Source organism: Marmota marmota, unplaced genomic scaffold (genome assembly GCF_001458135.2).
Source record: "Marmota marmota marmota unplaced genomic scaffold, marMar, whole genome shotgun sequence".
In the NCBI taxonomy this organism is placed as follows: Eukaryota; Metazoa; Chordata; class Mammalia; order Rodentia; family Sciuridae; genus Marmota; species Marmota marmota.
Genome location: NW_025999925.1, coordinates 2,686,500 through 2,714,072, shown reverse-complemented (window position 1 = coordinate 2,714,072; position 27,573 = coordinate 2,686,500). Strand labels below are relative to the sequence as shown.

Genomic DNA, 27,573 nt, shown 5'->3' with positions numbered 1-27,573 from the left:
AACCTCATTATGCCGTTGAGGAAGTTCTATCTAAAAATACATGTAGGGATCTGCTGCTTTCAGCCTCGGCCCAGGGACAGCTGAAGAGGCTCCACTCCGCCTCTGCAGCTGCTCAGAGCACGTGGCCAGATCCCTCCCTTTGGGCCAGGCAATGGAGGCTCTCCCCATCTGTGTCCACATCTCCCACAACTCCATAGGGATAACCGTGGCATTTGCTAGAACCAGAGCAGTCAGATACCAGGATTCACATAGAGGAGATGCAGGTTCAGAGGGCAGGGTCCTGAACCCTAAGAGCTTATTGGTTCTGGGCTGAATTGGACCATGATGCTGTAAAAATTAGATTTTCTTTATAAGGTTACTAAAGGCAAAAGATTATTCCTAAATGAAAGCCTCCACTAAATGGGTCAATTCTGTGATTGACTTTGAGGACTGGGTTCTTCCAAATCAAGCTCATGTCAGCCTGAGGTTATAAGCCAAACAAAACTCTATTTTTAGGATTCAGTATACTTCATCAGGTGAATGAGTGAAATCTACTTCTGTCAATTTCTGTCCACTGGAAACCCTCTCATTTGCCCTGAAATTGACTATGGAGAGGGACAACCTGATCCAAATTCCAGAAATCTGCCTTTATTTGGCCCATCACTGCCTTCTTTCCACATTTGGTTGCCCTTATTTCTGTGAAGAGTTGGGGAAGAGAAAGAGAATATTAATTCTTTGCTAATGCCTTTTGACATCTCTTTAAGACTTTTTTTTTTTAAGGAATGGTATCCAATGGAACTACTTTTTGAGTGACAGAAGAGTCTCTATACAATGTCCTTTCACTATAGGCATAGACAATGAACTTGGTTTCTACTTGATATCATTTAAAGTAATTTCTGCTGAGATCAAAAGTCTTTTTTTACAAGAGGCCTTTAGAGTCTTAGACAACTCCGCTTTTCCAAAGATATAAGCATTTTTTGCTAATTTAAACAAAAAGAAAAAGCATTTCCCTAACTAGAAATAAAGTTTTAAGATGACATCAAATAAAGAATTTTATAAACAGCACCACAAAGTGAACATCTTTTTCATTATCGTCCTGATTAGACATTGTTTCATTGAAATACTATGTGTGAAATGGCCTCAAAGGGTCTAGCTTTAATCAGTGCAAGGTGAGCATGGTATATATTTTAACTGAGTTCACATGGTAAATAAATAAATAAATTCATGCCAATGGAGATTTATTGGAAGTGAAATTTGTATTTGGTACTTAAAAATATTTCTTGACTAATCCCTATGTTTTCGTAGGTTAAGTATACAGTAATTACAGTATTTGCAAATTTAGAGTATCAGTAGGAAGTGTGAGAAAAAAATTGGAAATTATGAGAAACTGGGACAGGGTCTCAGTTTATGTGACCCTGAAACCATGAAGCCTTAGCCATCTTCAGCCTTCTTAGAAAGATGACTACTGCTGGTCTGCTCCTTCCTTCTAAACCTTGCTTATGAGCTGCCGCTCTCGTACTGGACAGGGGAAGCCTTCTTACAGACCTGGGTCTGCCCTGAGACCTTGCTTTCATTCAATTGTGCCTGTTTTAAATTTCACCCTCCCCAGTAGGCTTTTTCCTACTAAGTGAATGTGATGCATAGAATCTATACTTCCTAGACCACAAACAACACATGGGCACGTCTGCATGAGAAAGAAGTAAACATGAAAAGATGAGTGCTCATTCATGCCCTGTGTCAATTTGACTTGTGTTAGTGTGTAAGCCCCCTGTGGGCAGGGACTGTGTGCTTTGCTCTGTGCTGCTTTGGTGCCTCCTATGAGAACATTCCCGATGTATCAATTGTCCTCGTTCCTTATTTGGAAGGGTGGGTCAGCTGTGTGTGGATGAACCCAATCGGGTGGCTGATGTTTGTCCTTTTTGTTTCTGTCTCAATGGCGTGCTCCCAGCACTAGACACAGAAGGGACAGAAGGAAGAGGCTGTTGGGATGTGGATCCCGGGATCCAGGGTGTGGTAACCGACTTGGAGGTCTCTGATGCAGGGGAGAAGGTATTGTTAACTGATTTGTTAGTAAATGACATGGGTTGCTTTGTACCATAAAATAGCCTCAGGTCCTGCCCTGTCAATGGCAGTGAGTGGAATGAAAGTGCTTTTCTGAATTGTTCTCAATATTCCTATTTAAACTTTCTAACTTATTTCTTCTTTCAATGTTCTTGTTCTTCCTATATCATGTAGGTGTAAACAAAAGAAAAGTGAAAAAGTTATTAAAGAAGGTTGAAAACTCTCACGTCTGTATGTGTGTCTGTGCTCTGACCTCTGGGCTCACTTTCCGCGCTGCAAACCTTGCTTTCCACACACTGCTTTTGGCAACCATCTGGCTGAGGTGGTCCTGAGCATCGGGGCCCTTATGCAACCGGATGGTGCTAACGTAGCTGAGATAATTTCTACTTTGGAATATTCTTGCTGCTTTCACCTTCCTTGACTTTCTTCGCTTTTCCGATTTTTTTCCCTTCACTGCCCACATTTCACCTACTCTTGGTAGATTTTTAATTCGCCTGACCAATTTTTCATTTGTGATAAAGTGGTTCCAAATGCTGCTTCTTCTTCTATGACTTATACTATACATAGGTTATAACTCTCTCTTTAGAAATTAAATACATACAACTTCCCATTAACTTCAAATGAAATTGAAATGTCTCAAATATTAAAAGAATAAAACTATGATTCCAGGAAATGCCAAGTTGGCCTCCTTAGGAGGGCCTGAGGGCTCAAGAATTTGGTTTTGTCTGACACTGAATTAGGTCCATTATCAAGTATCAGCACGTGCCAGTGTAGGAAAGAACATAAACGTGTATGTCATCTATATGTTGTAAATGTAGCATTTTATATATGATGTATGTATTACATATGGCTAGGAGACCAAGTTCAAAGATTAAAAAAAAAAACATAGAAAAGACAACTGTAATTTAAAATCATTTTAAAACTTTATAAGAAAAGTGAATGTCACAAAACGAATATAAGAATGCAATGTTTTATGTTTTCTGATTGTAAACTTTCTAACTTATTTGTCTTAAAATGTTCCTGCTTTTCATTCTTCTCAGTTCAGACTTCACTTTTAAATCTGGTTTGTAGCTTTTAACTGTTTTCATGTTATCAGGAAGGAAAGAAAGAGGGGACGGAGGTAGGAAGAGTTGGTCAGTGATAGCTTACTCTCGAATGGAAAGCCATCACAGCTTCCCACCTGTGATTTAGTCACAGGAGGATAATCGAGATTAAGTGTCCGGGTTCCTCTTTGTATTAACCTATCTGGAAAATTTGGCACTTAATAAGGCATTTTGAGAAATTAAGCTGAGGTTCCACTTGAAATCACACTCTTAAAAATTGTATAATGGATAGTTTCCCATTAGCTCACTTAATAAGGTAAGGTTAAAACATATTACTACTGAAAGAATTAAAAAACAAAACACCCCTCCCTCGCCTCCAAAACCCAATGGCAGAAATCCTGTTAATCATCAATTGCAATTATTCTCTTGAACCACAAGGTGGCGGACCAACTCCATTAAAAGGATAATGTGCAATTTCCTTTCTCACTAGTAATGGTGGTTCTTGGGTAGCACAAAGCAACTCATTTCTATGTGTTTAATTTTTAGAGTATAAAAATTCTATACCATATTTTATTTCAAAATAATAAAATTTTGATGGGCAAGAACAGACTAGTAGAAAAGCAAGAACTCCAAAACTCACTAAAGAATGGGGATTCTTAGTCCTTGTTATCTCCCATAGGGTTGGGCACAGATCTAATGCCTTTAAATCTCATCTCCCTTTTTCAGACTTTGTCTTTTCCTCTATTGGAGGGGCTTCTCAGTAATGAAATTTTTAATTTGCCATATGGGGGAAGAGAAGATCTGGTTAGCTCATCATCAACCTGAACTGATTGCATTTAACAACAAGTTGAAAGTTATCTGAGAACATTACCATGGCTGACTGTTTTTTACACTTAAAATTAGATCTGCTCAGATGAAAACAAGCAGCATATTGGAGACTGTAGGCTCTTGGAGAACAGGGAGTCCAATGATCTCCCATAGGATAAAGCATAGTGTTGATAGTGGGTGATCAGTACTTATTGAGTAGAGCACAATCAAATTCAAGTTTTCATTGCATGCCAGACATCATTCTTAGGTTTGCAGATATAATATTGAATACACAAAGTCCTGCTATTCACTGGTTTATGTACTAGTGTGAGAAGACAGACAATAGATGAATAAACAAAAGTTTAATTCAATTCTGGAAACTGGAAACCCTCAGTATCCACATGTTCCATTAATGTGTGCTGTGGGCAAGACAAAGAATGAAGCATAGACCCACTTCCCAAGGAGCAGATGGTCTCCTGTGGCCTCACTTATAGTCTTTGCACTGGCCCAGTGAAGTCTAGTTGAGGCAGGCTCTGGGGGAGACGAGTTTTCTTATCCCAACCAGTGACTATTTTGGCCAGTGAGGCAGGGAGCTGGAGGCCTGATACAATGTTCTCTGTCTTCTAAATCTGGCCTCGAGGATGTAAGGGGTCAGTCTGACTCAGGAGAAAACTTCAACCTGGGCACAGAGCGCTCAGTTTACAGTGTGGTCTGCATGCAGTAAACGTGTGTCCCTTGCAAGGCTTCCTCTCAGTCCTCCCTTGTTTTAAGATGGAGCTTGGTTAAAACTTGCCATGTATCCCTAACACCAAGTTTGCATGAGGAAGGCTCTTGCTTTCAGGTGGGGGTTTCTATAGGTTTTTCTTCCTAGGAGGATTCAGAGTCACTATAGATGAGGTAATTGAGTTTAGAGAGGATGAGGGTCATGCGTTTTGGAACAGCTTTTCTGAAAAGTAGAGTGGCTATTCATTTTCTTATGTTTTTATGTATTGTAGGTGGAATATAGAAGTTTTTCAGAATCTTCACAGTCAGAGGTGAGCTATGTATGCTTTAAATATATCACTATGCTTTTTTTTTTATTTGTAGCTAATGAAAGGTTTTTCAAGAATTTGATATATACCATCTTATTTTTCAGATTATACAAGCTATACAGAATTTAACTCGTCTTTTATATAGCCTTCAGGTAACGACCTTCTGCTAATCTTTGACCTTGTGAATGTTTCTCTTAATGCAATTCACTTTGATGATTCCCAGACTTTAGAAATTAGAATATCTTGAGAGGTAGTGAGTGATCTCAGAAGAATGCCAACCCCGTAAGAGTAAGTCAGCCAGATGAGCTGAACTTCACCTGGTTTTGTAATCATGAGGCAACACCACTACTACATTTTATACCATTCTTCTCAGAAACCATAAAACAGTTCATATCTTTAGAAAATAGTGATGAATATGTTCTGGCTTGACATTTACAATGAAGCTCTTAGGTGAGTGTAGCATGACTTCACATTTTCTGGTGAAAACTTAAATTCACACCTAAACTTTTTCACTTCCACATGTGGCCTTAGGTCTTAAGAGCAGTTAAATAATTCATCCACTCTTTCGGGGTTGTTTTTTTCCCCCCTTCTCCATCGCTTAACATATTTTGAGTACCCGCTCTGTCTGTGCTGGACATTATGCTGAGGGTTAAGTCCACAAAAGCAAAAGGACCACGAGACCTATTCTCAAAGGGCTTATTCTTTTTCAAGGAAAAATAAGCATAAAAACATGTTTGAATTGAGGATTAGAGTGTTGAGGGATCCCTCAGGTCATGCACAAAAAAGAGGCTCAGGGCACCCAGTTGCTTAATTTACTGATTAAAAAAAAATTAATGCTATAAAAGCAATGTTTATCTAGTAAAACGATTTGAAGAAATTTGGAAATACAAATAGATAAAAGAAATGGCTTGTGATTCTGTGGAGAGGACTCACCACCATCATGCTGGTGCATATCCCTCCAGATTCTGGATTGCTTTGTGTATGTATGTTAGCAACACCTGTCTGTGCCATCCTCTATTCTGCTATAGCATGATTTTCAATGAATGTGTAATATTCAAATCTATGAAATTTATCCAATCACTGATTAGCTACACTTCTGTATTATTAATAGCACAAAATGTGGACATCCTTGTACACTGATCTCTGTAGCCATATTAAATGTTTCTTCAGGATAAATTACGAGAACTATTTTCTTTCTTACTTTCTTCCCACCCCCCCTTAGGTTTTAAATAAACATTGCCCAAATAGAGCAATCAACCTTCTCTTTCTCTTTTTTTCTTTCTCTCTTCAATTTGAAAGTGGGTCAAGAATCTGATTATTTGAATTCGCACTTCTGTGATTAGTAGTTAGACTAAACTTTTACCCCTCCTGGTTTATTATTCATTCATATTTCATATTTGTATACCTTTTGAATGTTAAAAGAAAATTAAGTCTAATTTGTCACCAAAAATGTTAAGTCATACTGCATTTGCTGTTTCCTTATTTATACTTCAACTCAACTACATCAAGACTTTATTATTATCACATTAATTGATGAATAAAGCTTTGGATTACATTTGAATAATGACAGTGCTAGTCTCCTCTTATTTTTCCATATATTTACATATACTTTACCAGAACTTTTGAATCACTCTGTCAATTATTTCCTACCAAGACCACAAAATCAAAATTTTATTTTATTTATGAATTAAATTGGAGAGAATTGGAATTTCTGCCATAATCAGTCCTCTTGTCTAAGAACATGGACCAGTCCTCTCTTATTTTATGTTCTATTAGAAAGCTTTAGATTATCTTCATATAGGTACTATATATATGTTTCCCTAATGGTTGTAAGTAAAGGTTTTGATATTTATGTATTTATTTTTTAACTGGTCTACTCAATTAACTTCTTTATTTTAATAGTTTTCCCATTGATTCTTTGAAGTATCCCATGTAGAAAATAAAAATTTGAAAATAATAATTATTTGACTGTTCTTTAATAGTCCTATCAATTTCATTTTCTTGATTTATTGCTTTGGATGAAACTTCTGAAAGTCTGTTAACTAACAGTGGTGACAGTAAACTCCTTATTCACAGTTTTGTGGGATTGCCTTTAGTGTCTTACATCAGAGATGCTGGTCTGGAATAGGTGTTCTTAGAGACGAATTTATCATGTAAAACAAATGTTTAAAAATATGCTTTCTTTTAAATATCAACTAAGAAGGGATAGAGTTTGAATGTAATGTATTATCTCTTAAGGAATTAAAAAAAACTTGAGCATCCTGGATTGTGTTACCTGGTAATACAAGTTCATCTCTCTTCTATTCAGCTCTGAATGCAGCCCCATGTGGATTCAAGGTTCAAAATGCCCTGTGACCTAAATGACCTCATTTTTGCAATACATTAGGTTGAAGCCACTTGGGAAACACCAAAGTCTGCAGTAGACTTTTTCAAACAGGCTAAAGCTTTTGGGCTGCTCTAAAGATATGGTCTCTGAAAGATTTTCATTCATGGTACAGTCAGTTCTTTAGAAGCTGAATTTCTTATCCATGCTTAATGTTTTTATATAAGTGTGTCTGAATGAGATGAAAATGAAATTTGATCATTTGAGAATAGGGTCAGAGAATAGGTAGAATGAGTCAAAAAGGAAAAGGCACAGATATTCTGGCAAAGTAAGTGAAGAGAGAATGGATTGTGGATTCCTAAAAAAGTGCTGTTCTCTCCTAAATATAAGTGCAAACTTTAAGTGTGGGAAAAGAATATCCAATCTTTGAATTCCACTTCTGTGTTAGGGAAGAAAATAATCTTATCCCAAATGATAAGTAGACACAACGAAGTCTTCATAGTCACGCTGAATTATTCTAATGGTAATCCTTACATGATAGTTATCATTTCCCGTGGCAGTTTTGACATGTAAATGATTGGATTTTTGTTTGTTTAACCGTACTGATGCCCTTAGGATTTATTGGAATTAGGGGGTGATGTATTGTCTACAGTGTGTTCTGCCAGGTCAGCGAGTCCTGAGTGGTTTATTATGTGCTAATTATTTCATATTTAAAGAGCATAGTAATTAGCATCTATTCTCAATGATAATCATTGTTCTCTTTATAAAAGATCTTAAAGGTCATTAACCAAATAGTCAAACAAGCCTGAAATTTTAAAAATAATTCTCAAATCTAAAAATATGAATTTCATTTCAAAAGGCCCCAAGGGAATATCTTTTTGAGTCTTACTCTAAAACGAGTACACATTTAAAATATATTTTAGTTCTGTAACTTTCAAAAGTATAAAAAACTGCTGATCTAACAAAGAACTAATGTTCAAACCCCCATCTTCCTAGCATCTGTTACATGGACAGTTTAAAAAATTCTTAGAAAGGAAAAATGTGAATTTATTCCTAAGAGAGTAATGATTTCTTATACTGAGTCAAAACACACACACATACCCAGTATGTGTCCATTTTCAATTTGTCCCTTCTGCACATCTTTGCACTTTAAATGGGAACTTTCAAAATGAAAAGCTTCCAAGGACATTCACAGAGAATTTTTTGGTTTAGTGGCATCTATCCAAATCTTGGCAATTATTTTCTGTGATATTGCCAAACTTTTCACAGGCAGATACCATAACTTAAAATGTTTTTTTTTTTAAATCTGTTTGGTAATGTCCTCTGGGATTTAGAGTATCTATTTTCTCTTAATCATTCCAGCCTCCTGTTAGCAATCTATTAAACAAATGAATTTCAGCTCAGTGTTTTATGCATGACCCTCCTGTGAGAATGCAAAGACATAACAGTAAGCAGATTAGCTTCAGCCACTTACGTATCTCCCGAAAATAGCATTAACTGCTATCCTTAAGCATTATGCTATAAAGAGATATTTATCAAATCTCTCCAAATAGTTGACTTTTATTTTTATGTCTTCATGAAAGCAACCTATGTGACTCAAGTAATTTCTGGTTCGGGATTCAAATAAAAGACACTACTAGGTTTACATAGATTTTAAAATTAATATGACTATTAATTTATTAACTGGGGAAGCTCAGAAAGAGAATGAGTTCTAGAATGGGAATGTAAAGTCTTACGAGTTTATGTACTGTATTCTTTCTTACTAAGAAGACTTACTTAAATATCACCCAACAGCTGGCAACCAGTGACATTTACAGAAGGGGGTTGAGTACAATAAACCTTCTGTAACCACATTTTCTGCATCCTCTCATTCAAAGAACATTGGATAGAAAAATGTAGGGAAAAAATTTCATAAAGTTCCAAAAAGCAAAACTTGAGTTTGCATCTTGCTCAGTACTACACTGGATTTGTGCACATGAAGTGACGTGTGGGCATTGTATTAGGAATTATGAGTCATCTAGAGATGATTCAAAGTATGCAGGAGGATGTGCGTAGGTTTTGTGCAAACACTAAGGCGTTTTATGTAAGAGGCTAGAGCATCTGCAGACTTGGGTACCCACAAGGAGTCCTGGAACCAATCCCCTCAGACACTAAGGAAAAATGATATGATTTTTTTTTCTCTATATAAGATTTCTTCTCTATATAATTTCCCAGATGATGTCATTAAGAACTAAAGATAAACCTATTTGAAATGCCAAAGTCTGTCTTTACATGTAATTTGGAAAAAGGGCAGAATATTAAGAGAAAATAGTTTGATTATACATTTTGTATTTAGGGATGCTTCCAACCCAAGAGGTAAACAAGACACAAGCCTGTTTATTCATTTGTCCCCTGCTGCCCTACAGGCCGCCTTGACCATTCAGGATAGCCACATCGAGATCCACAAGCTGGTTCTGCAGCAGGAGAGCCTGGCCCCCAGCCACTCTTTGCGAGGCGGCTCCTTCCAAGACCAGGAAAAGTCCCGCAACCTGGAGAAGCAGCGTGAGGAGCTGGCTAACATCCACAAGCTCCAACACCAGTTCCAGCAGGAACAGCGGCGCTGGCACCGCAGGTGTGACCAGCAGCAGCGGGAGCAGGAGGCCAAGGAGAGCTGGCTGCAGGCGCGGGAACGGGAGTGTCAGTCCCGGGAGGAGCTTCTGCTCAAGAACCGCAGCGAGCTGGACCATCAGCTCCAGGAGTACCAGCAAAACCTGGAGCGGCTGAGGGAGGGCCAGAGGATGGTGGAGAGGGAGAGAGAGAGCCTGCGCGCCCAACTGGGCCTGCAGTGTCCGTGGAAGCACAGCCGGCAGAGCAGCCTCCCCGCAGCCTTTCCCCCAGGAAGCAAGGAGGTATGGCTCTCCCAGGGTGTCCAAGCAGCTTTCAAAGGCAAGCTCAGTCCTCCAGGGATGCTACGCAAACACCGGTGTTACTGGTTGTTGTGTAAGAGCTCACAAGAGCGTCTCAAATTGGTAGATAGTAAAAGCTAGGAGCTTTCCGAAGCAATGCATGTGTCTTGACTTGAAACATGGAAATTTTAAAGACCAAGGTTCTATTGGATCATCCTACTCAGAGACACCTTTCCCTGAGGAAGGAACATAGAATCAGATTGACCCAGTAAGGTGAGGGCAGGTTTGCCTTAGAAGCACATTCACTGTGAGCATGCCATTTTTCCAGTATTTTAAGGACCCTGTTTCTATAATCTATTCCTATGGGATATAATAAGAATATTCTATCATCTATGATTCATGTACCTTTTAGACCGGTTAGGTATGAATATATATTATATGCAAATAAAACACTGTTCTGTTATGTTAAGCTTATTCTCTCTTTGTGAATTGGCTAGATTAAATTCCAAATCCATATCACTAATAATAGTTAACATGATTTGCACTGTCACCATAATGGGACTCAAAGAGATCTGTCCAAAGAAAGAGGAGACCGCTACTCTACTTTCCAGCCTCTTGACCTATCACAGAAAATAACTTAAGAATCAGTCAGGTTTTAGCAAACAGGGAGTGCTTTGTTAGAAAGTGAAAAGCAAAAGCCAAAAGAAAGTGAAAGTGAAGATGTGTTTTCAGAGCAGTATACAGTGCTGTTGAGGGTAAGAAGCAGCTTTGGGGTCTCTGGTGGGCATGGGAAGGTCAGTGGGAATGGCCTCAGCCTGGTGGTTGTGAGGCCATTTATGGGAGCCTGGCCTTTCTCAGGCCCTTAGTTCAATGTTGTCTCCTCTATCTGATCGGTAGATAACATTGGGAATGTATCCTAGATTATAGGTTTCTAAAAATATTACATCTCCCTTTGTTTAGTCTGAACATACATTGTGTAAGCTAACAATGCATTTGAGCTTAATCAAAATGAGGCCCTTTTTCATAGACGAGTGAATTATAGTAATTCTAAGATTCATACATTTGTCAGTAATTATTCATTTTCTACTTTGCTGGATTCAGTTTGCTCCAGGTGTGGAGGAGAAACTGGCCTGGGGATAAAAGGTGTGAGGAGCTTTCCCATAGGCTCTGGGGTTAAAGATACAGTTTTTTTTTCTCACTCTTTTGTTTCCTTTCTACTTATATTTTCTATCTTGCCTCAAAGCTAATTAAAGACATAGGCTATGTCTGAGTAGGATGAAATCTTTCAGAAGATTACGTGTTTTCTTTGCATCCTCTCTGACAGTGCTTGGCAATCCCATTCATCCCAGGAGTTTAGTTTTCTGTGCTATATGTGTTGCATGTATGCTTTTTATTGATAATGCATGAAGTTGTAAAAGCAAATGAGAACTGTGTTGCATCTGATTTTTCTTTCAAGTTTGCTAAATTACATTTATTGCAAATTCCTTATGTATATATGGATATGTTTTCAATTTTTTATTTAGTAAAAATTAAAATGTTCTGTCTTTGATTAAAATAAAGTAGAGACTCTTTAATAGTCTAGGACACTGCAGCTTTGTTATAAAAGACATTGTGGATAGTGAATTGAATTCTTTGGTTCTAGCTCATTTAAATGGAATGAGAGGAAACAGTAAATGGTGATATTCTTCTTGATCTCACTCTTATTGAGGTCTTGATTGTGAGATTCTAGTAGAAATAAACACTTTACTACGTTTGTTTGTTTAAGTTGCTGGAGAAATTATAGTATTTTTTCTGTATTTCTTTACACAGGTAACGGAACTTAATCCATCTGAGGGTTTGTGTCGTGAAAATTCACTCCTCATCCATGAAGCTTTAGTACAAATGTCACTTAACACTTTCAGTAAACCGAGTTCATCAGGCATCCACGAGGATGCCACTTACCCCCCAAATATAGCTAATTCTGATTTGGTGAGGACTAGTGAAAATCAAGTAAACCTCAAGATGGAAGTTGCTCAGCCTTCAGATGTCAACCATGAACTGTGGACAGCTGTTGGGCCCTGTCATCAGATACCTCCTCTCCACGAAAGCAGCAAGGATTCTTGTAAATATGGTAATTAACACCTTACACATCGCCTGTGTAGTTTCAACAAGAAATTGTGTTCTCTGAATGATTGGCTCTTCTGCAGATTGAATCAAAGTGAGCCCTAATATGGGAGTCAATTGGTGATGATGAGCTGGAGTCTGTAGCACACACTTTTTTGTGGGGAAGTCTGGGGATGGCCTTCTCTCAGAAGCATCTAGACAAGCAAAGCCGTGAATGTAGGGTTTAGGAAATGAGACCAACACATAAGAACCAGGTGGTTTTTAGGCCTGTGGGCCCAAAGGGTCATGTCCCCTTAAAAGTGAAGCAACTTGATCTTTATTCCCCACTGTAGACCCTGCTATGTCCCGATACGCATATCCGTTGACTCTCAGAAATAAAAGATATGAACAGGGTTTGCAATAGGACTTTATGGTCTATCACAGCAATTTCCTGTAACGTTAGAGAAATCTTCTGTACTGCTATTAAACACCCCAAATGAAACTGTTAACATCATTTGTCATTGTAAAAAAAGGTGCCGTCTCTCCATAAGTACCTCGTAATAACACAATTTGCTAATCCCATTAAAGCATTTGCCAAATATAAAGGAAGGGCAGCTCGAGTTTCCAACTCGATGTGAATCCAAATGATTTAAATCTATGTCTATCATAAATTGTTTTCTGTGGGATATGAGGTAGGGAATGAGAAGAACTTGAAACCTCTCTACCGAAAAACAGATGGTATGCAATAGAATAAACAAGTGGCCAGCCACATGGACCTGAAATAAATCACTGACAGTAAAATGTTTCAGAAACATAAAACAAGCAGTGTATAGAGATCCTTAGAGCTTGACATGGACTTGTGTCTGCGACTAATATATATTAGTTTGTCAGTTGGATGGATAATTTTTCAGCAACAAAATTATTTGAAGGTGTTGAGCTTCTTCCAATTAGGGAATCATAATTCTGACACTACATGCAAGTTGATTTATTGCTGATATAAAAGATCTTGATTCTTAATAGTGAATAATTCTTTATACCACTTAGCCACTGCTGTGATGTTCTTACTTCTCGTCAGCATGTAGGAGAGAATGAAATAGTTCTTAAAAGTATCGTTTCAAATGTTCCTTAAATAAAAGAGAACAATACATTGGATTAATAGTTTGGACTAAAAAAAAAGGTTAAGCAAAATTTAGAAAATAGGACCCCTTTAATGTATTATCTTGCAGTTTAATACTGTGGAGACCACACTGCAGGGTGCTTTTTTCCTAGGCACATGTTGCTTCGCTCTGCTGATTCATTAACTTGCTATTTACAGGGCTTTATGTGTTTTTGCCAGTGTGGTTTTGCATCCTGGCTTTGGTATAATTCAAAAACTCAGTTTGAGCTTAACCACATTCAGCTTTTGTTTAAGAGAAGTATTTCTCTTTTACTTGTTTTGTGTATCTGCCATCTTTTTCTATTGCCTTGTGCTTCAAAGTAGAAAGCTTTTAAACATTTGGCAGCATACCCGCAGTAGATAGAAAATGTACCAAGGAAATAAACAGTGACTATACACAAAACCATTCTATCTGCCTATAAAGAGTTAGATAGGGCCAAGAGAAATGCTGAGAAAATAGACTTATGCTGAAGAAATTGAATGTCCAGTATAGGCCAAGGACACTCAGCACATTTACAGCAGGGAGGGAAATCAACTTTGGCCTAAATCTCTCAGGAACATCCTGGTGTATATAAGTACAGATTGGATCAGAAATGCTATGTGCACTGTTAACCACCAGAGTTTTGCAACTAGTCAGAAAAACCCTATTTATATTTGTTTACTTAAGCATGATAAGCAATTTCTCGAAGAGACATAAGAACAGGGAATAGGAGGTGATAGGGAAGTGGAATGAAAATGTGATATATTTTCTTAAGAGGGCGGTCAGGGCCAGATAACATTGTTGAAATGGCTCCAGAGCTTTCACAGCACTTTAAATCGAAAGTAGCAGGACATCAGCTGCCGGCCAGGGTCTCAGCTGGGGTGTGGAAGCAGTGATGGAGGGGGCAGGGCTGGTGGAGGCAGGCCCCTGGTGTGCTGGGTGGTTAGGAGCACAGTCAGTGGGCTGGAGTCAAGGTCTAGTCAGAGTATCCAGCGTCTTTCATACTGTACTACTGAATCTTTGGATGAGTGGTCACAGAGACCACTACTGAGAATCCCCGTGGTTCACAGTATGCTGGCCAACAGTGTTTGCCCATAATGTTCTGGGCTGGTGAATTTGTTAAATGTTCATTTAACCATGACTTTAACCATCAGCTGTGCTGATTATTTCATCCATAGGCCCTAAGGTCAGCTGTTTCAGGCAACAGCTTAAAGGATGGTTTGCTTTCTTGTCTGGTCCAATACTGTGTATGAGCCCAGCTCAGATCAGCAGATGTGAATTTCAGGAACTTTCAGGAACATTCAGGAACATTAAGGCTGATGCACAAAATTGTATGTAAACAAAATTTGTGAACATGTTTAGAAGTCACCTAGTCTGGAATTTTCATTGTTTTTTATTGTTTGGTTTTTTTTTTTTTGTTTTGTTTTTGTTTTTTTCCCCCAATCCAGCCTCACCAGTCACTTTATACTCTCTGTGCTCTGATTTTGATTAGTGTGAATTGCTCTACCACCAATAACCATATGGCACATTGTTATTTCATTCACTAAGGATTTATTTGGAGAAACTTCCTTTAATATGACAACCCACTGACATGGTTCTGGTTATCTCCATTTGAGAGGGGAAACTAGGATGCATAATGGTTAAGCAGCTTGTCCTAGATCACATAGTTAGGAAATGGGAGAAATGGGAATTGAACCCAGGAAGACTGGCTCTGGAACTCATGCTCTCAATGATTGCATTATAAATTATTAATTTCCAGAGAACCGGGTTGAGTTGTACTTTTAACTTAAGTTGCAGTAGATATAAAATAAATCCTTTTTTAATGCCTGGCAGGATGTTCGTGATTAAGGGCCAGGTTTTTGTTTTTGTTTATTTCCTTTCCCTCCCTTTGTTTTTAATGTTACCATTTGGAAACAATTTCTAAGTGCTTTGGATTGTGGTGGCCAACTCTTACATGGAGCTTGAGCATCTTCAGATATCATAAATATCCTTTAGTTTCCCTCTTGCCTCATAAGGCGCCCTTTCTTAAGAATACTTTGCTTCCTAATGTTTAATAATAATCCTATGTTATTTGCAAATATTTTTAAGGTGGCACTTTAAAGTTTACTTTGTAATTTTTGAAGTTATTTCATGGACAAAATTCTTGGATGTTTGCATATTAAATCCAAATTCGTATTTAACTTTCTTCATAATAGAAGAGATGGTTGGTTTAAAAACTTTTTCTGCTCTCTTCTGAGGGATACCAGCCAAAGCCACAAAAAAAAAAAAAAAAAAAATCTTTAAGCAATGAAATCTCTATGGGGCGATTGCTATGTAATTGGCCCTGTGAGATTCTCAACTGCATTACCCCTAGAAGAAAAAAAAAATGCTGCTGACTTTTTTCCTTCTAACTTGAAAAGTCTAGAACAATATATTTAATGCATCTATTAGTTTAAATTATTTGTCTTTTTTGTTAATCAATAAAGAAAACCTTTTATGAAAATCAAAAATCTTCATAGTGTTCTCCTTCAAATGTATTTCTATCTGTATCTCCATACTATATTTTCAAGTTACCTAAACAATTCTTTGTGAGGCAGTTGAACATAATATTGGAATACATATGATAAAGTTTAAATCAAGACTGAAATTTTATATGGTAATCCTGTAGTACTAAAAAAAAAACAGAGAGTAACTTTATTAAATTTGAATTTCCAAATGGTGTTCTTTTACTACATATTAGATTTTGGTACCCAGCAAAATGTTTTCAAAATTTAAAGCATTGTCTTCAGATTAATTCATCTTAGCAATGTTGCTTTTGTTAAAAAAAAAAAAAATGACAGCTGTGTTAAACTTTCAGTAACAAGTTGTTTTTTTTTACATAGAAAATTTCTAAATGAAAAGCCATGCTATAGTTAGTATTTAAGCAACAGTCTTCAAAAAGTGAGAATATGGTAATTTCCAGTGTTTTAAAAATATTCCATAATTCAGAAATTGGCACCTTATTTGTATAATCTATGTGGAGAGAAGCTTTGTCAAAGACCTTCAGGCAATCTCCCATGAAACTGAAATTGGCATTAGATACCATAAACTTGAAGGACAAAGGTGCATTTGAGGAAGGAGTTGTATAAGTTTGCTAGAGCTACCATAACAAACTACCTCAGACCTGGTGGCTTAAACAACAGAAATGTATTCCCTCACAGTGGGGGAGACTAGAAATCTAAGATCAAGGTGGTGCAGGGAGGGCTGGTTTTTTCTGAGCCCCTCTCCCCTTGGTTTGTAGATAGCTCTTCTCCCTGTGTCTCTACATGGCTTTCCCTCTGTGCCTGTCTGTATTTTGATTCAGTCTTCTTATACCCTCATATTGCTTCAGGGCCTGTGCTAATTACCTCATTTAACTCGTTTTCCTCTTTAAAGGCTCTGTCCCCTAATACATTTGGAGATACTTCAATATGTAAACTTTTAATGGACACAATTCAGTCCTTAATGGGATAAAAGGATTATTTTAAACGTTACAAAAGCCTCATTTTTTTTTAATGCACAAAGTTGAACTATAATCTACCTGCACTGTTAATTTTTTGACTTGATTAGGGTAGTGATTTGAATTTAGTTTTAAAAAAATTGCTTAATGACAAAATTATGATAAATGCCTTTATATACATTTATAGATAGAGTGATTAAATCTATATCAACACAGAAATTAGGGCAGAAAAATATACTCTACAGGTTCATTTCCTACTAATATAACCTAAACCTGAAATTCATGTTTGTCAGCTGAGGCCTTAGATAAGGAGCTTTGGGAATTTTGAGCTCTCTCTGTTCTGGGGAGGGATATTAGATGTCTCTGTTTGGATTACTTAAATGAAACCAAAACTAAAGGGTTGGGAACATTTATTATGGCATTGAATATATCTATATGAGTTTGAAGCAGTCAAAATTGAGAATCCATTGAACAACTCTATATTTCTTCTAGAATCTTGACTATCACTTTAGATAATATGTAACAGAAACCATAGTACTGATTGCTTTTGGGAAATCTACATCATGATAGAAGTATAAGGAATTTTTTTGGAATCAAAGGCTTAGTTTTAATCTTCCTCATTGACAAATGTAGCTGATTGACTTTATTTAGCCTTTTGCAGATTTTGTACCAGGAAAAGGAAACATGACCTTTGCCTGGTAAAGCCAGGTGAGCCTCAAGTGCTAATTGCTAGTTCCTGATGGCGTATAATCCAGGTGCAGGTTGGCCCTGTAAGCCAACTGGGCCAGGGCCATGTGCTTTAGCAGGAGAGCAAAACCAGCAGGTGGGCGGACTGGGGGGCAGCCAGCCAATCTTGTGGCTGCTTGTTCATCCTGCCCTGCTGCCAAAGTGGGCGTCCACTTAGTAAGAATGGTTCTAGAGGAGCTGGGTTCTGGCTCAGTGGTAGAAAGCTTGCCTACAGGTGTGAGGCACTGGGTTCAATTCTCAGCACACATATAAATAAATGAACAAAATAAAGGCCCATTAATGTCTTAAAAACACATTAACAATAACAAGAAAAGAATGGTTCTAGAAGTTAGGCCTGGCTCTGGGTCATCCTTCACTTAAAAGTGAAACAAACACACACACACACACACACACACACGGCCTTTGGACCACATATTTGACCTTTCTAGAATGACGTGACTTTAGTCTCAAGGTGATTAAGGATCGGGTTTAGAAAGGAGGTTTTTTGTAACCACTTATATATCAAACATGCCTTAGGGATAAATCCTGCGTGCATCAATCACAGTGATGTGTGGGGCAAAGATCCATCACCAGCAAAGAAAGCATCCCCCTCACCAGGTATCAGAATCTGGGGATGGTCTCCCTCATCCTTCTCCCTAACCAACTGTGAAGCATCTACTTTTAGGTCCCATTTGAAATATGGAATATTCAGCTGAGTACTGTTGTTTTACGTTTGCCTGAAGGATCTGGCCATCTGGTTCAGACAGTGGCCTCGTAAATAGTGTTCGTGGATCATCAGATCTTTGTGGCAGCTATTCAACACTGACGTTGCGACTTGAATGCAGCCATAGGCAATACATAAAGAGTGTGCTAGCCAGGCGTGGTGGCGCATGCCTGTAATTTCAGCAAGTCTAGAGGCTGAGACAGGAGGATCACAAGTTTCGGGCCAGCCTCAGCAACTCAGTGAGGCCCTAAGCAATGTAGTGAGATCCTGACTCAAAATAAAAAATAAATAGCTAGGTGTAAAGTGCCCCTGGGTTCAAACTCTAGTATATATAAAAAAAATGTGCTCAGCTATGTTCCAACTAAACTTATTTATAAAAACAGGTGAATGTAGTTTGCCAACACCAGAAGTTGGTTTCCAAACTTAACCCCCTTCTGCCTAAGTTGAAGGTAGATGAAATACTCCCACTAGATTGAAATGTTCATCCAAATTAACTCCCCTTCAGAAGAATTAATAATGTGATATTATGTGGCACTTCATGCCTTTGAAAAACACATCTGAATTCATGATCTCATTTGTTCTTTACAATGATCTCCTGAGATCATGATTACTGTCTTTGTTTTCCAAATAAGGCAACTTTTCTTTCACTCTGTTCATTCAGTGAACACATGAATTCAGATAGATAGTTAGGTGTATTTGATGAAGTTTAAGCCCAGTGGTTGAAACTTGGAGAATCATTCTCCCAAACTCCCACTCCCTATGACGGTGTTGGAGCAGGCCTTAACTCTGAAGCTAATGAGAAGTAAGACACATGAATGGGATTTTTTGCTAGAAACCTGGTTACTGCAACTGAACATATATCAGAGTTTCCTGCAGCTTGCAATAAAAACACAGCTTCCTCTGTTTAGAGATCTGATATGAATCAGGGTTTGTCTGGAGCCTGCAAACTTGTGTATCTAACATTCTTCTTAGGTGATTTTGAAGCATCCAGCCTGATGAATGTCCATGTGTCTCTGTACTGTCAACCTGGGTTGTTGGGCTTGATGTTCCAGAACCTCAGTTCAAATCCTGAATCTTGTACTGCTGTGTGATCTCTTAGTTTCCACCAAAGGAAGGGACATGTTAATAGGATTAAGGAAAAGGCCTTGCATGTCCTGGGGAGCCAGTGAACATCAGTTTCATTCCTACATTATTTTAATGGACATCCAGAAGTAGCCTACTAATAAAAATGAATGTGTCTTCTAAATGTCACTAGAAAGCTAATGGCTTAAAATGTGATAAAAATTAGCTGTACATTAGAGATTTTTTTTTTCTTTTTACTCAGAATGGGAATAAGTAGAATAGAAGGGGTGACTATTTTTCTGTATTAGTCTCATTTGGGGACATTTATAGTGCATCACCAGAATTGACCCAGGGAGGAAGTCCTGAAAGCCCAGTGTTTTCTTCCCTTTCTTCCTCCCTGTGGTAGAACATTTTTTACCAAATATTTTTATAGCCAGGTGTAAATACCCAAATGTAAGACATTCTGCAACAAGACTGAACTTCTCAAATTAGAATGGAGAACTTTCATATCTAGACCACCCAACCTTTATTGGTTGCTTCCTATAAATACACCTCCAGCAAAACTTCTAATCATATTTTGGTTCTGGAGCAAGCCCTCTGACTGTCAGACAGAGAAAATGTCAAATGCATCCAACAGGAGTTGGATGAGGTAAACCGTTTCTTGCTTGAAATTTTAAAAATCCATTCTGGTTTATGACCTTAATCTCTCTGAGTTGGATTATCCTGGAATAATTTGTCCTTGATAGTGCTGGAAAAACTGATAAAAATCAAACTTCAGAATCACCAGGAAGCAGCTCTTATTAGCACTTATAATTTGAATTAATTAGGTGTGCAACAATTTATGTAATGTCTGTCTGTCCCACTAGAGAGTAAGCTGCATGGGGGTGGAGTATTGTACGCATCTTCTTTGCTAATTGCTCTGTCGCAGGCACCAAGTGCAGTGTTTGGCATATAATGCACAACTGATAAATATTTATGAAATTAATGAAGGAGTCGAGGCTACATTGTTTAGCAGAAATGAAAGCAACTGTGAGCTTGAGCCACACATTGTAAGAAGTTGAAAAGAGATATCAGAGCTATGGGATGTAGTAGTGGTTGATGCAGGCTGGGTGGGCAGGGTTCGTGCCTTAGGATGGCTAATGGGAATGACTGTTTTAAAACTTTTCATCAAATGGGTGCACGTTATATTCCATCTGAATCCTCTTTAAAGAAATAGAACTTGTAGGTAACTGCAACATCCCTGCCCTTTAACATCTTACTGAATTCTTGGTAGCAGACTTGAAAAATTACAGACTTTTTCCCTCCTCTCCACTAATGATATAAATTTGTTTACTGACATCCAATACTATTAGAGTAAGAATTCCTCCTAGAACTTTAGAGAGCATCTCTTTTATATGAGTAAGTTTTCCATTTAGAACATTATACATATAGCTCCCATATGGTCATGTGTAGCAAATGAAAACAAGTTAAAATGTGTTTTTCATAAAATGCTTTATGTTAACCTAAACTTGCAGAAATGAATCCATTGCTGTCCTTGTAAGAAGTGAACACATAAATGATTTACCATGTAATTGTTATATCGATAACAATTAGTCAGCTTATCTATTCATTGGCATTTTTTTTTTAAACAAAGTGTCTGGAACACCAGTAAATTAAGCATGGGTGGCTAGCTTGACATCAGTGAAACACTTTCTTAAACTCTTTTTCTTCTGCTAAATTCTATTTAACAGTCCAATGTATCTCCCCAGGCAAAACAATTAGTATTTGTTTATTTAAATACACTCCTAAAATGTGAACCAATTTCTCTGGCATGGCATTCTATGTGTCAGCCTTAGAATATTGCCTGAAACAACACATATTTATTACAACAGTCTTAAAATTAAGTGTGGTGGTATCTTCGGAAATATATTCCTTTGCTTTATCCCAGACTAATGGACTGAAACACACTTATGTTACTAGCCTGTCACTTCTGAGACACAACTGGCTGGGGAGGAGTAATTGTTCTAATCAGATCTTGGGCCAGATAATAAGGCTGTGCCTTAGTTTTGATCTATGGAGATGCTAATTTGCTACAATAAATCACTATTGAATTTCCTTGGGTAAGGGACCAGAGTATCCATTCTCTTTTTGGAGAAGGTATTTTTTTCAACTGAATATGCAATGTTAATACTTGATTTGAAGAATTACTGAAGGGAAGACAGACTGCAACAGCTCAAATTATGAGGGATAGGAGCAATTGCACAGTGAGGCTATTTAAGATCTAATTGTTTTCGTGGTGACTCTTTTTCCACAGCTCTCTTTGTGCAGACTGCATTACCCTACATCTCTTTCTTCCTAAAACACAGCATGCTGGATATTTGTATTAAATATAGATTATATGGATCATCCAGTAAAAATATAGGAGACTCTGCTTCTCTGGTGAATTGAAGTCATTATTTTTTTCTTAGCAATGATGCTGTAAGGCTTTGGAAGAAACATTTACAAGCAAAGCATTGGCAGAGTTTTAATTTTATTTAATGACCTGCTTCCTACCAGTGATCTTGGCACCCTGTGCAGCGATTTGCAATCAATTAATCATGCAGAATGTTGTAATGCTGCAGTAAGGGCATTGCCCTCTCAGAGTCCCATAAATCCACCAGAAACAAAGAACAGGAATTACATGCTCAGAGACCTCTTCACGGGAAACCCAAATGAGGGGGTGGTTTTTATGTTCTGTTTTCTAATGTGTCCTCCAAAGCCTCAGTATTTTCTTGTGGATTCTGACTTTTGAAGTCCCCACTTCTCAGAGACAGCTTGACCCTTTACTGGGCTCTCAGTATAGGAATCCATAAATCTTAAAATGCATAAAATTTAGACAGAGATCACTTAGGCAGGGGGGAATTCTTGATTCTTCTGGATTACTGAAAGAGGGTTATGGTTTAGTGTTTTCCTGTGAATTGAGGGCAGTTATGTCCAACTGCAGGAGGCCATGTTTTGGGGAGTCCTGGTAGGAATGATTCAGAAAGGAAGCATGTTTCCATCCTGGAAATACACTGACATGTGCTACAGGCAGATGGTAGAAGATGGGATAGTGAGATATTAGAAGTCAGGAAGACTTTGCATACTTGGCTTTGCCAAGAGCTTCTGGAATCTGCATGTTCAGAATCTTAAGCTTGTATTCTTGTCATTTCAGAAGTGCCCTTGCAGTTAACTGTTATGATGAATTTTATTTTCTAATTTGAGCATTGAAAATATGGAGCAATTTGATTTAAAATCGAATAAGTTTAAACCCTTGGATGTACATATATTATATTGTTGCCTTTGTTCATTTTCCTATGGTTCTGTTTTTGGAATGTTCTTGTACCAAGAATACGAAAGCTGAACATGTATTCTGTCTGATTAAAAGTGAACTCTCTTTAAAGAAATGGAAGATTTTTCCAAGCTCTTTTACTTCCAGTGAGTAGGTTAAACTTCTGGCTCTTGAAGAATTTATTCCTACCAAAAAGTTGTACTATTTTTGATTTCCTGTTGGTTTGTCTGGATTGGCATAATAGACACAAGCAGAACTCATCCTATATTTTTAGATGCTTGATGCTTCTGTTCAGCATGAGCCTTAAAATATACTCACAAAGTTTTACATATGCAAATTACTTTTCATCAGTTCCTAGAGTGGGTGTAGGAGGGGGAGAACATAATGAACATTTTGACCAAAATGTGATGGTCTGTTAGTCAGCATGTGGTAGTGCGGCCACATTTTGCATTCAGACTCCAATATGAGAAAGTATAGTTGCTCATTGGTGTCTCCCTTTGGACAGACCACTGGAGCCATACCCCCCTTGAAAGTAGAATGCTGTGGTCCTATAGGGGGTTGTTTGGCAGTTTAGGGTACTTCACTCAATTACCTACATCATTTGGTATTTTTTTTTTAAATTCTTTTAGTTATTTTATGCTGAACACACAATCTGAGGTTAAGGATTATGAAAAAACAGATGCTAAATTTGTCCTTATGAGTTCCCTCTGCTTTGAGCTGGTTATGAATTGTTCACCTTAATGAATACAGAGGGGGAAGCCAGAACCTATTCTGTGCAAGCTGGAAGCAAACAAAATACTGGGGGGAAAAATCACATTAAAAGTCCCCTACTTGTGCAAGTTATCGTAGGTTCTGGTCTGAACACAGAAAGATTTTTTTTTTTCCTGAGTGATGCTGCCAGTAAATTTAAGTACTTCCTCTGTATATTTGTCAGATAACAGATGAAGACAGATAGAGATATGACTGACATGCATGTCAGATTCAATCTCTTGCCTACTACTTAAGATATCCAGTGCCCTCCCCACCCCCACACAGTGGTAGGAGAGGAACACAGCTAAATTCTTTTTGCAAACCAAGGTAGGCTTAAAGGTAAAACATTTAGTTTCTCAAACAAACTTATAGTACTTCTGGTTATGATTATTATTTTCAGGATTTGTTTTTTGAGAGAACTTTGGCTAACATGGAGAAGATGGGGTTCAGGAAAATTCCAGAAAATGTGTTTCAAAAAGGGCTTGATTAAACAAATGAGTCAACATTGACCCAGAAAAAAACACTAGGGTTGAAATCTGCTTAGGTTTTTGCTCATTTTTGATCAGAATGACCACGAGCCAAATCAGACCAGACATGTTCCTGTGAGGAATGTAGCTCTTCCCTGCCAATCAAAGATGAGAAAACAAAGAATGGCCCCCACCCCTGCATTCAAATTTTAGAAAAATAGTCTAAAAATACATTTTTACAATATAGTGAACGTATGTGCATTTATCAGTACTTCACTTTTTATGTGAGGGATTTGAATGAGTGGACAGATGGACGTGTGGAAGAATGCTCTTGGGTAACACTGGACTATGGAGATGGCAGACTGGCACTGTGATTCAGATGGAGGGCTTGGGAATTACATGTGGGTTCAGATCCCAACTCTGTCATTTATTATCTGTGAAAAATATAGCACTTGTTTAAACTTATGATGTATCTTAATGTCCTCATCTTTAAAGCTGAATTTCTGATGGTGTCTACTTTGCAGGTAGTGTGAAGATCATGAGGGGATACATAGACAATTCTTAAAATTGTGTGATCCCTTAATAAACATTTATTGTCATTACTGATACTATTATATCTTTGGGTAAGAGAGGAGTAGTTATTAGGTAGTGCGTTTGGTCACTTGAGCCACTAGACTCTTTCCAATGTGGTTGCTCGTGTGACCAGAAAGACTTCTTGTGCCTCATTTGCATATTATCTAAGTCATCACATCCTCCCAAATGTTCCACAATTCAACTGGTTGTTTTTAATTCTTACATGACTTAAAAAGTTCTCATGATCAAATAAGACTGGGAAATGCTGTTTTGAGGACTGTAGGCCTTCTTCCATGCTTTTATTATGATCATATGCTCTGAGACTCTTCAAAAGTAGCATTTCCCAAACCTTTTTAACCACAGCATCCTCCTCCTCGTCCCAGCCTCTTACAGGACCTACTGTTTTTTGAAACACACTGTGGAAAACACTGATGTCAATGGATGTTGAAATCAACTCATTGCATGGGGCACACCCTTCAAGAACATTTTTTCTCCCTTGGGAACAAGTTGAAATCCAAGTGACATATCCCAGCATGATTTATCACATGGTTGTATTTTGAAACCCAAATTCAACACAACAGATTTCAGATAGAGCTTTGTTTAGCCCCTAGGCCAGCATGGGGGCCTGTGGACAGGGTTGGTGTCTACTCCTTTTAGGGCTTTGCCGGGTCCACTTTGGGGAACTTATTCAAACTCTCCTTGTGCTGGAGGTTGGTCATCCCTGATGAATCATGGGCCTGGAGGCAGACTCTGGCCTCCAGTCTCTCAGCCTCATTTTGTTCTCTTCCCTCCTTCTTACCCTGAGGTCCTGCTGTGGGATATTCTTTCAGTGTATGTAAGACCAGGCCCTTATACCTTTTGTTCATCTGTTTTCTCTGAATTTTTCCTCAGAATATCCTGTCCTCTGCCCTTTATTCCTGACCTTGTCACCTCTTAGTCCTATTTCAGCAATAGCTCTGGGTCATTTTCTCTCCAGATCCTCTCACACAGGGCCAGGAACCTCTCCCGTGTGGCCCTGTGGAACCAGGAGATACTTTTATTACCTTCTGCACTGTTTTCTCACTTGTGTCTCCTCTGGACTCTGCAGTGTTTTCTACAGCTTACTTCATGTATCAAGGTGTAATTTACAGAGGCTGAAATGCTCAGCTGTTAAGTCTGTTGTCCAATCAGTTGGGAAGAAAGAACATCAAGGCACAGAACATGTCTGCACCCCTTATACTCCTTTCCCATCAGCCTCCAACTCCAGCAGCAACCTATCCTCTGCTTTCCATCACCACAGGCTAATTTTGTTTATCCTAAAATGGAATCAGACCCCACATACCTTTTTGTGTCAGCTTTGTTCACTCGCATGTTGTTTTTGAGATGCATCCGTGCCGTGGCTTGACTCCTGGGCTGGTTTCCTTGTATTTATTACTGGATACTCTTCCAATGAGGAATATGCCACTGTTGCTTACCCCTTGTGTTGATGGACACCTGGGTTGGTTTTTGGCTTTTGCTATTATGAATAAAACTGCAAAGAACATTCTCCTACATGGATTTTTCTGAATTATGTTTTCATTTCTCTTGGATAAATACCCAGGAGTAGAATTATTGCTAGAATAGGTACCTGTTTAACTCTTAAGAAGCTGTGGAACAGATTTCAAAGTGACTGTACTGACTGAATCCTGGGTGGTACGGGAGCACATCTCTTTCAACTTAGTTTCCCTGGAGCCCAGCCCAGTGCAGGGCACACGCTGGACTCTCAGAGTGTGTTGAAGAATGAATGGGTAAGAAGCTCAAACCAGTTTTAATTCTGAAATACTCTGACAAAGCCTAAATGCTTTGTCCATTCAAGGGGAAGGAATTTTCCTGGCTAAATGTGGGTTCATTATCGGCAGGCAGAAAACAGGGAACACTGCTCCCTTCTCAACCTGCTCTTGGGTCAGGCTTTCTCGTTTCAGTTTGGCAGGGTGTGCTGGGTAGCCAAGGATGCAGTTGACACAGGGCCATAGAAATATCCTGATTACTAGCAGCAGCCACGCTTTAAAAAGCCTCCTAAATTTAAGATCTATAACATTCTCATTCCAGGTCCTCCCCGACTTGGTTCACCAACACAAACCCGAATTCAACCAAACTTGACAATTCTCTTTCCATGATGACATCTCCTTTGCAATGGTGGTGTAAGCCCTCCCACAGGCCACCTCCTCCTGTGGACATCCTGGGGAGCCTTCAAGATATAGTTCAGATGCTTTCTCCTCTCTGAAACCTGTTTGGCCACCATATCTGGAAGCTCTCCTTTTCTGGAGGGTTTTGGAAGTCATGTCCAATTTCAATAGCCGTTTAGCAGAATATCTTACCTACCGAACTTACCACTCTGCAAGGTAATAGGCAGATCACATGCTTAGTGGCCTCAGCAGTCTGGAGGAGCAAGGGCTGTTGGTCACCAAGGGAGTAACTGAGGCCACTCTACATGATCTTTGGTCTTGGATCCTGCTCATGATTTTCCACTAGAGAAAAGTAACATTGTATGGTAAGGTTGGGCTTCTTCTTGAGAAGAGTTGTTTATAGAAAAACAAGCTCCGATTAAAATAAGGCATCTAGAGAACAAATAGGGGATTTATATCCCCTGCCAGATGATGGACCCATTAAGCCCCAAGTTTCCAATTCTGCAAACATAATAATTATTTCAAAGTTGCCATAAGTGGTTTATTCATTGCACAATTTAAGTTTTTATAGTGTTTCACATCTGGGAGTGTGGGACAAAATGGGTTAAAGAGAAATTAGCTAGCTTTCTTTAGACTCCGATGTTTGTCATCGGTCACATGTCAAGAAGCACAAATACTAATGGCTAGAGGAACTCCATATGACATTTGTATTTACAAGACAATTTAAAATCACTTCCTTTAGGGAGAGATTGCCCCAAGGAATAGAACAGTACATATGTTCTCTTTTGATTGTGGTTTCAGTCGTTTAAAATTCTAAATTTACCTCTTTTCTATAAACTGTCTACTTTTCTAATTGTACAATTCCTAAAAATGTTTAATTTCCAGAAATGTCATCTTTCCTCTGATAGCATAAATTTAAAAAGAACGTCCAAGGGTGTGAAGTCTTCATTGAACAAAACATATCTTCAATATATTATGTTGTACTTTTAAGTTGTAATTATTTTTGAGCAGCAGAAACTCAAGGCTGTAATTGG

At 38.3% G+C, this 27,573-nt stretch overlaps 1 protein-coding gene across 4 annotated transcripts in view; it reads left to right on the top strand.

Moving 5' to 3' along the window:
* The window catches only part of Arhgef28 (Rho guanine nucleotide exchange factor 28), a 293,756-nt gene that overhangs the window by 251,379 nt on the left and 14,804 nt on the right, over window positions 1-27,573 (top strand). For all 4 annotated transcript variants that reach the window (XM_048800140.1, XM_048800139.1, XM_015497796.2 and 1 more), the window contains 5 exons: window positions 1,928-2,028; window positions 4,886-4,924; window positions 5,026-5,073; window positions 9,650-10,132; window positions 11,939-12,239. In XM_048800140.1, coding sequence (XP_048656097.1) covers window positions 1,928-2,028; window positions 4,886-4,924; window positions 5,026-5,073; window positions 9,650-10,132; window positions 11,939-12,239 — 972 coding nt within the window. The remainder of the gene's footprint in view (window positions 1-1,927; window positions 2,029-4,885; window positions 4,925-5,025; window positions 5,074-9,649; window positions 10,133-11,938; window positions 12,240-27,573) is intronic.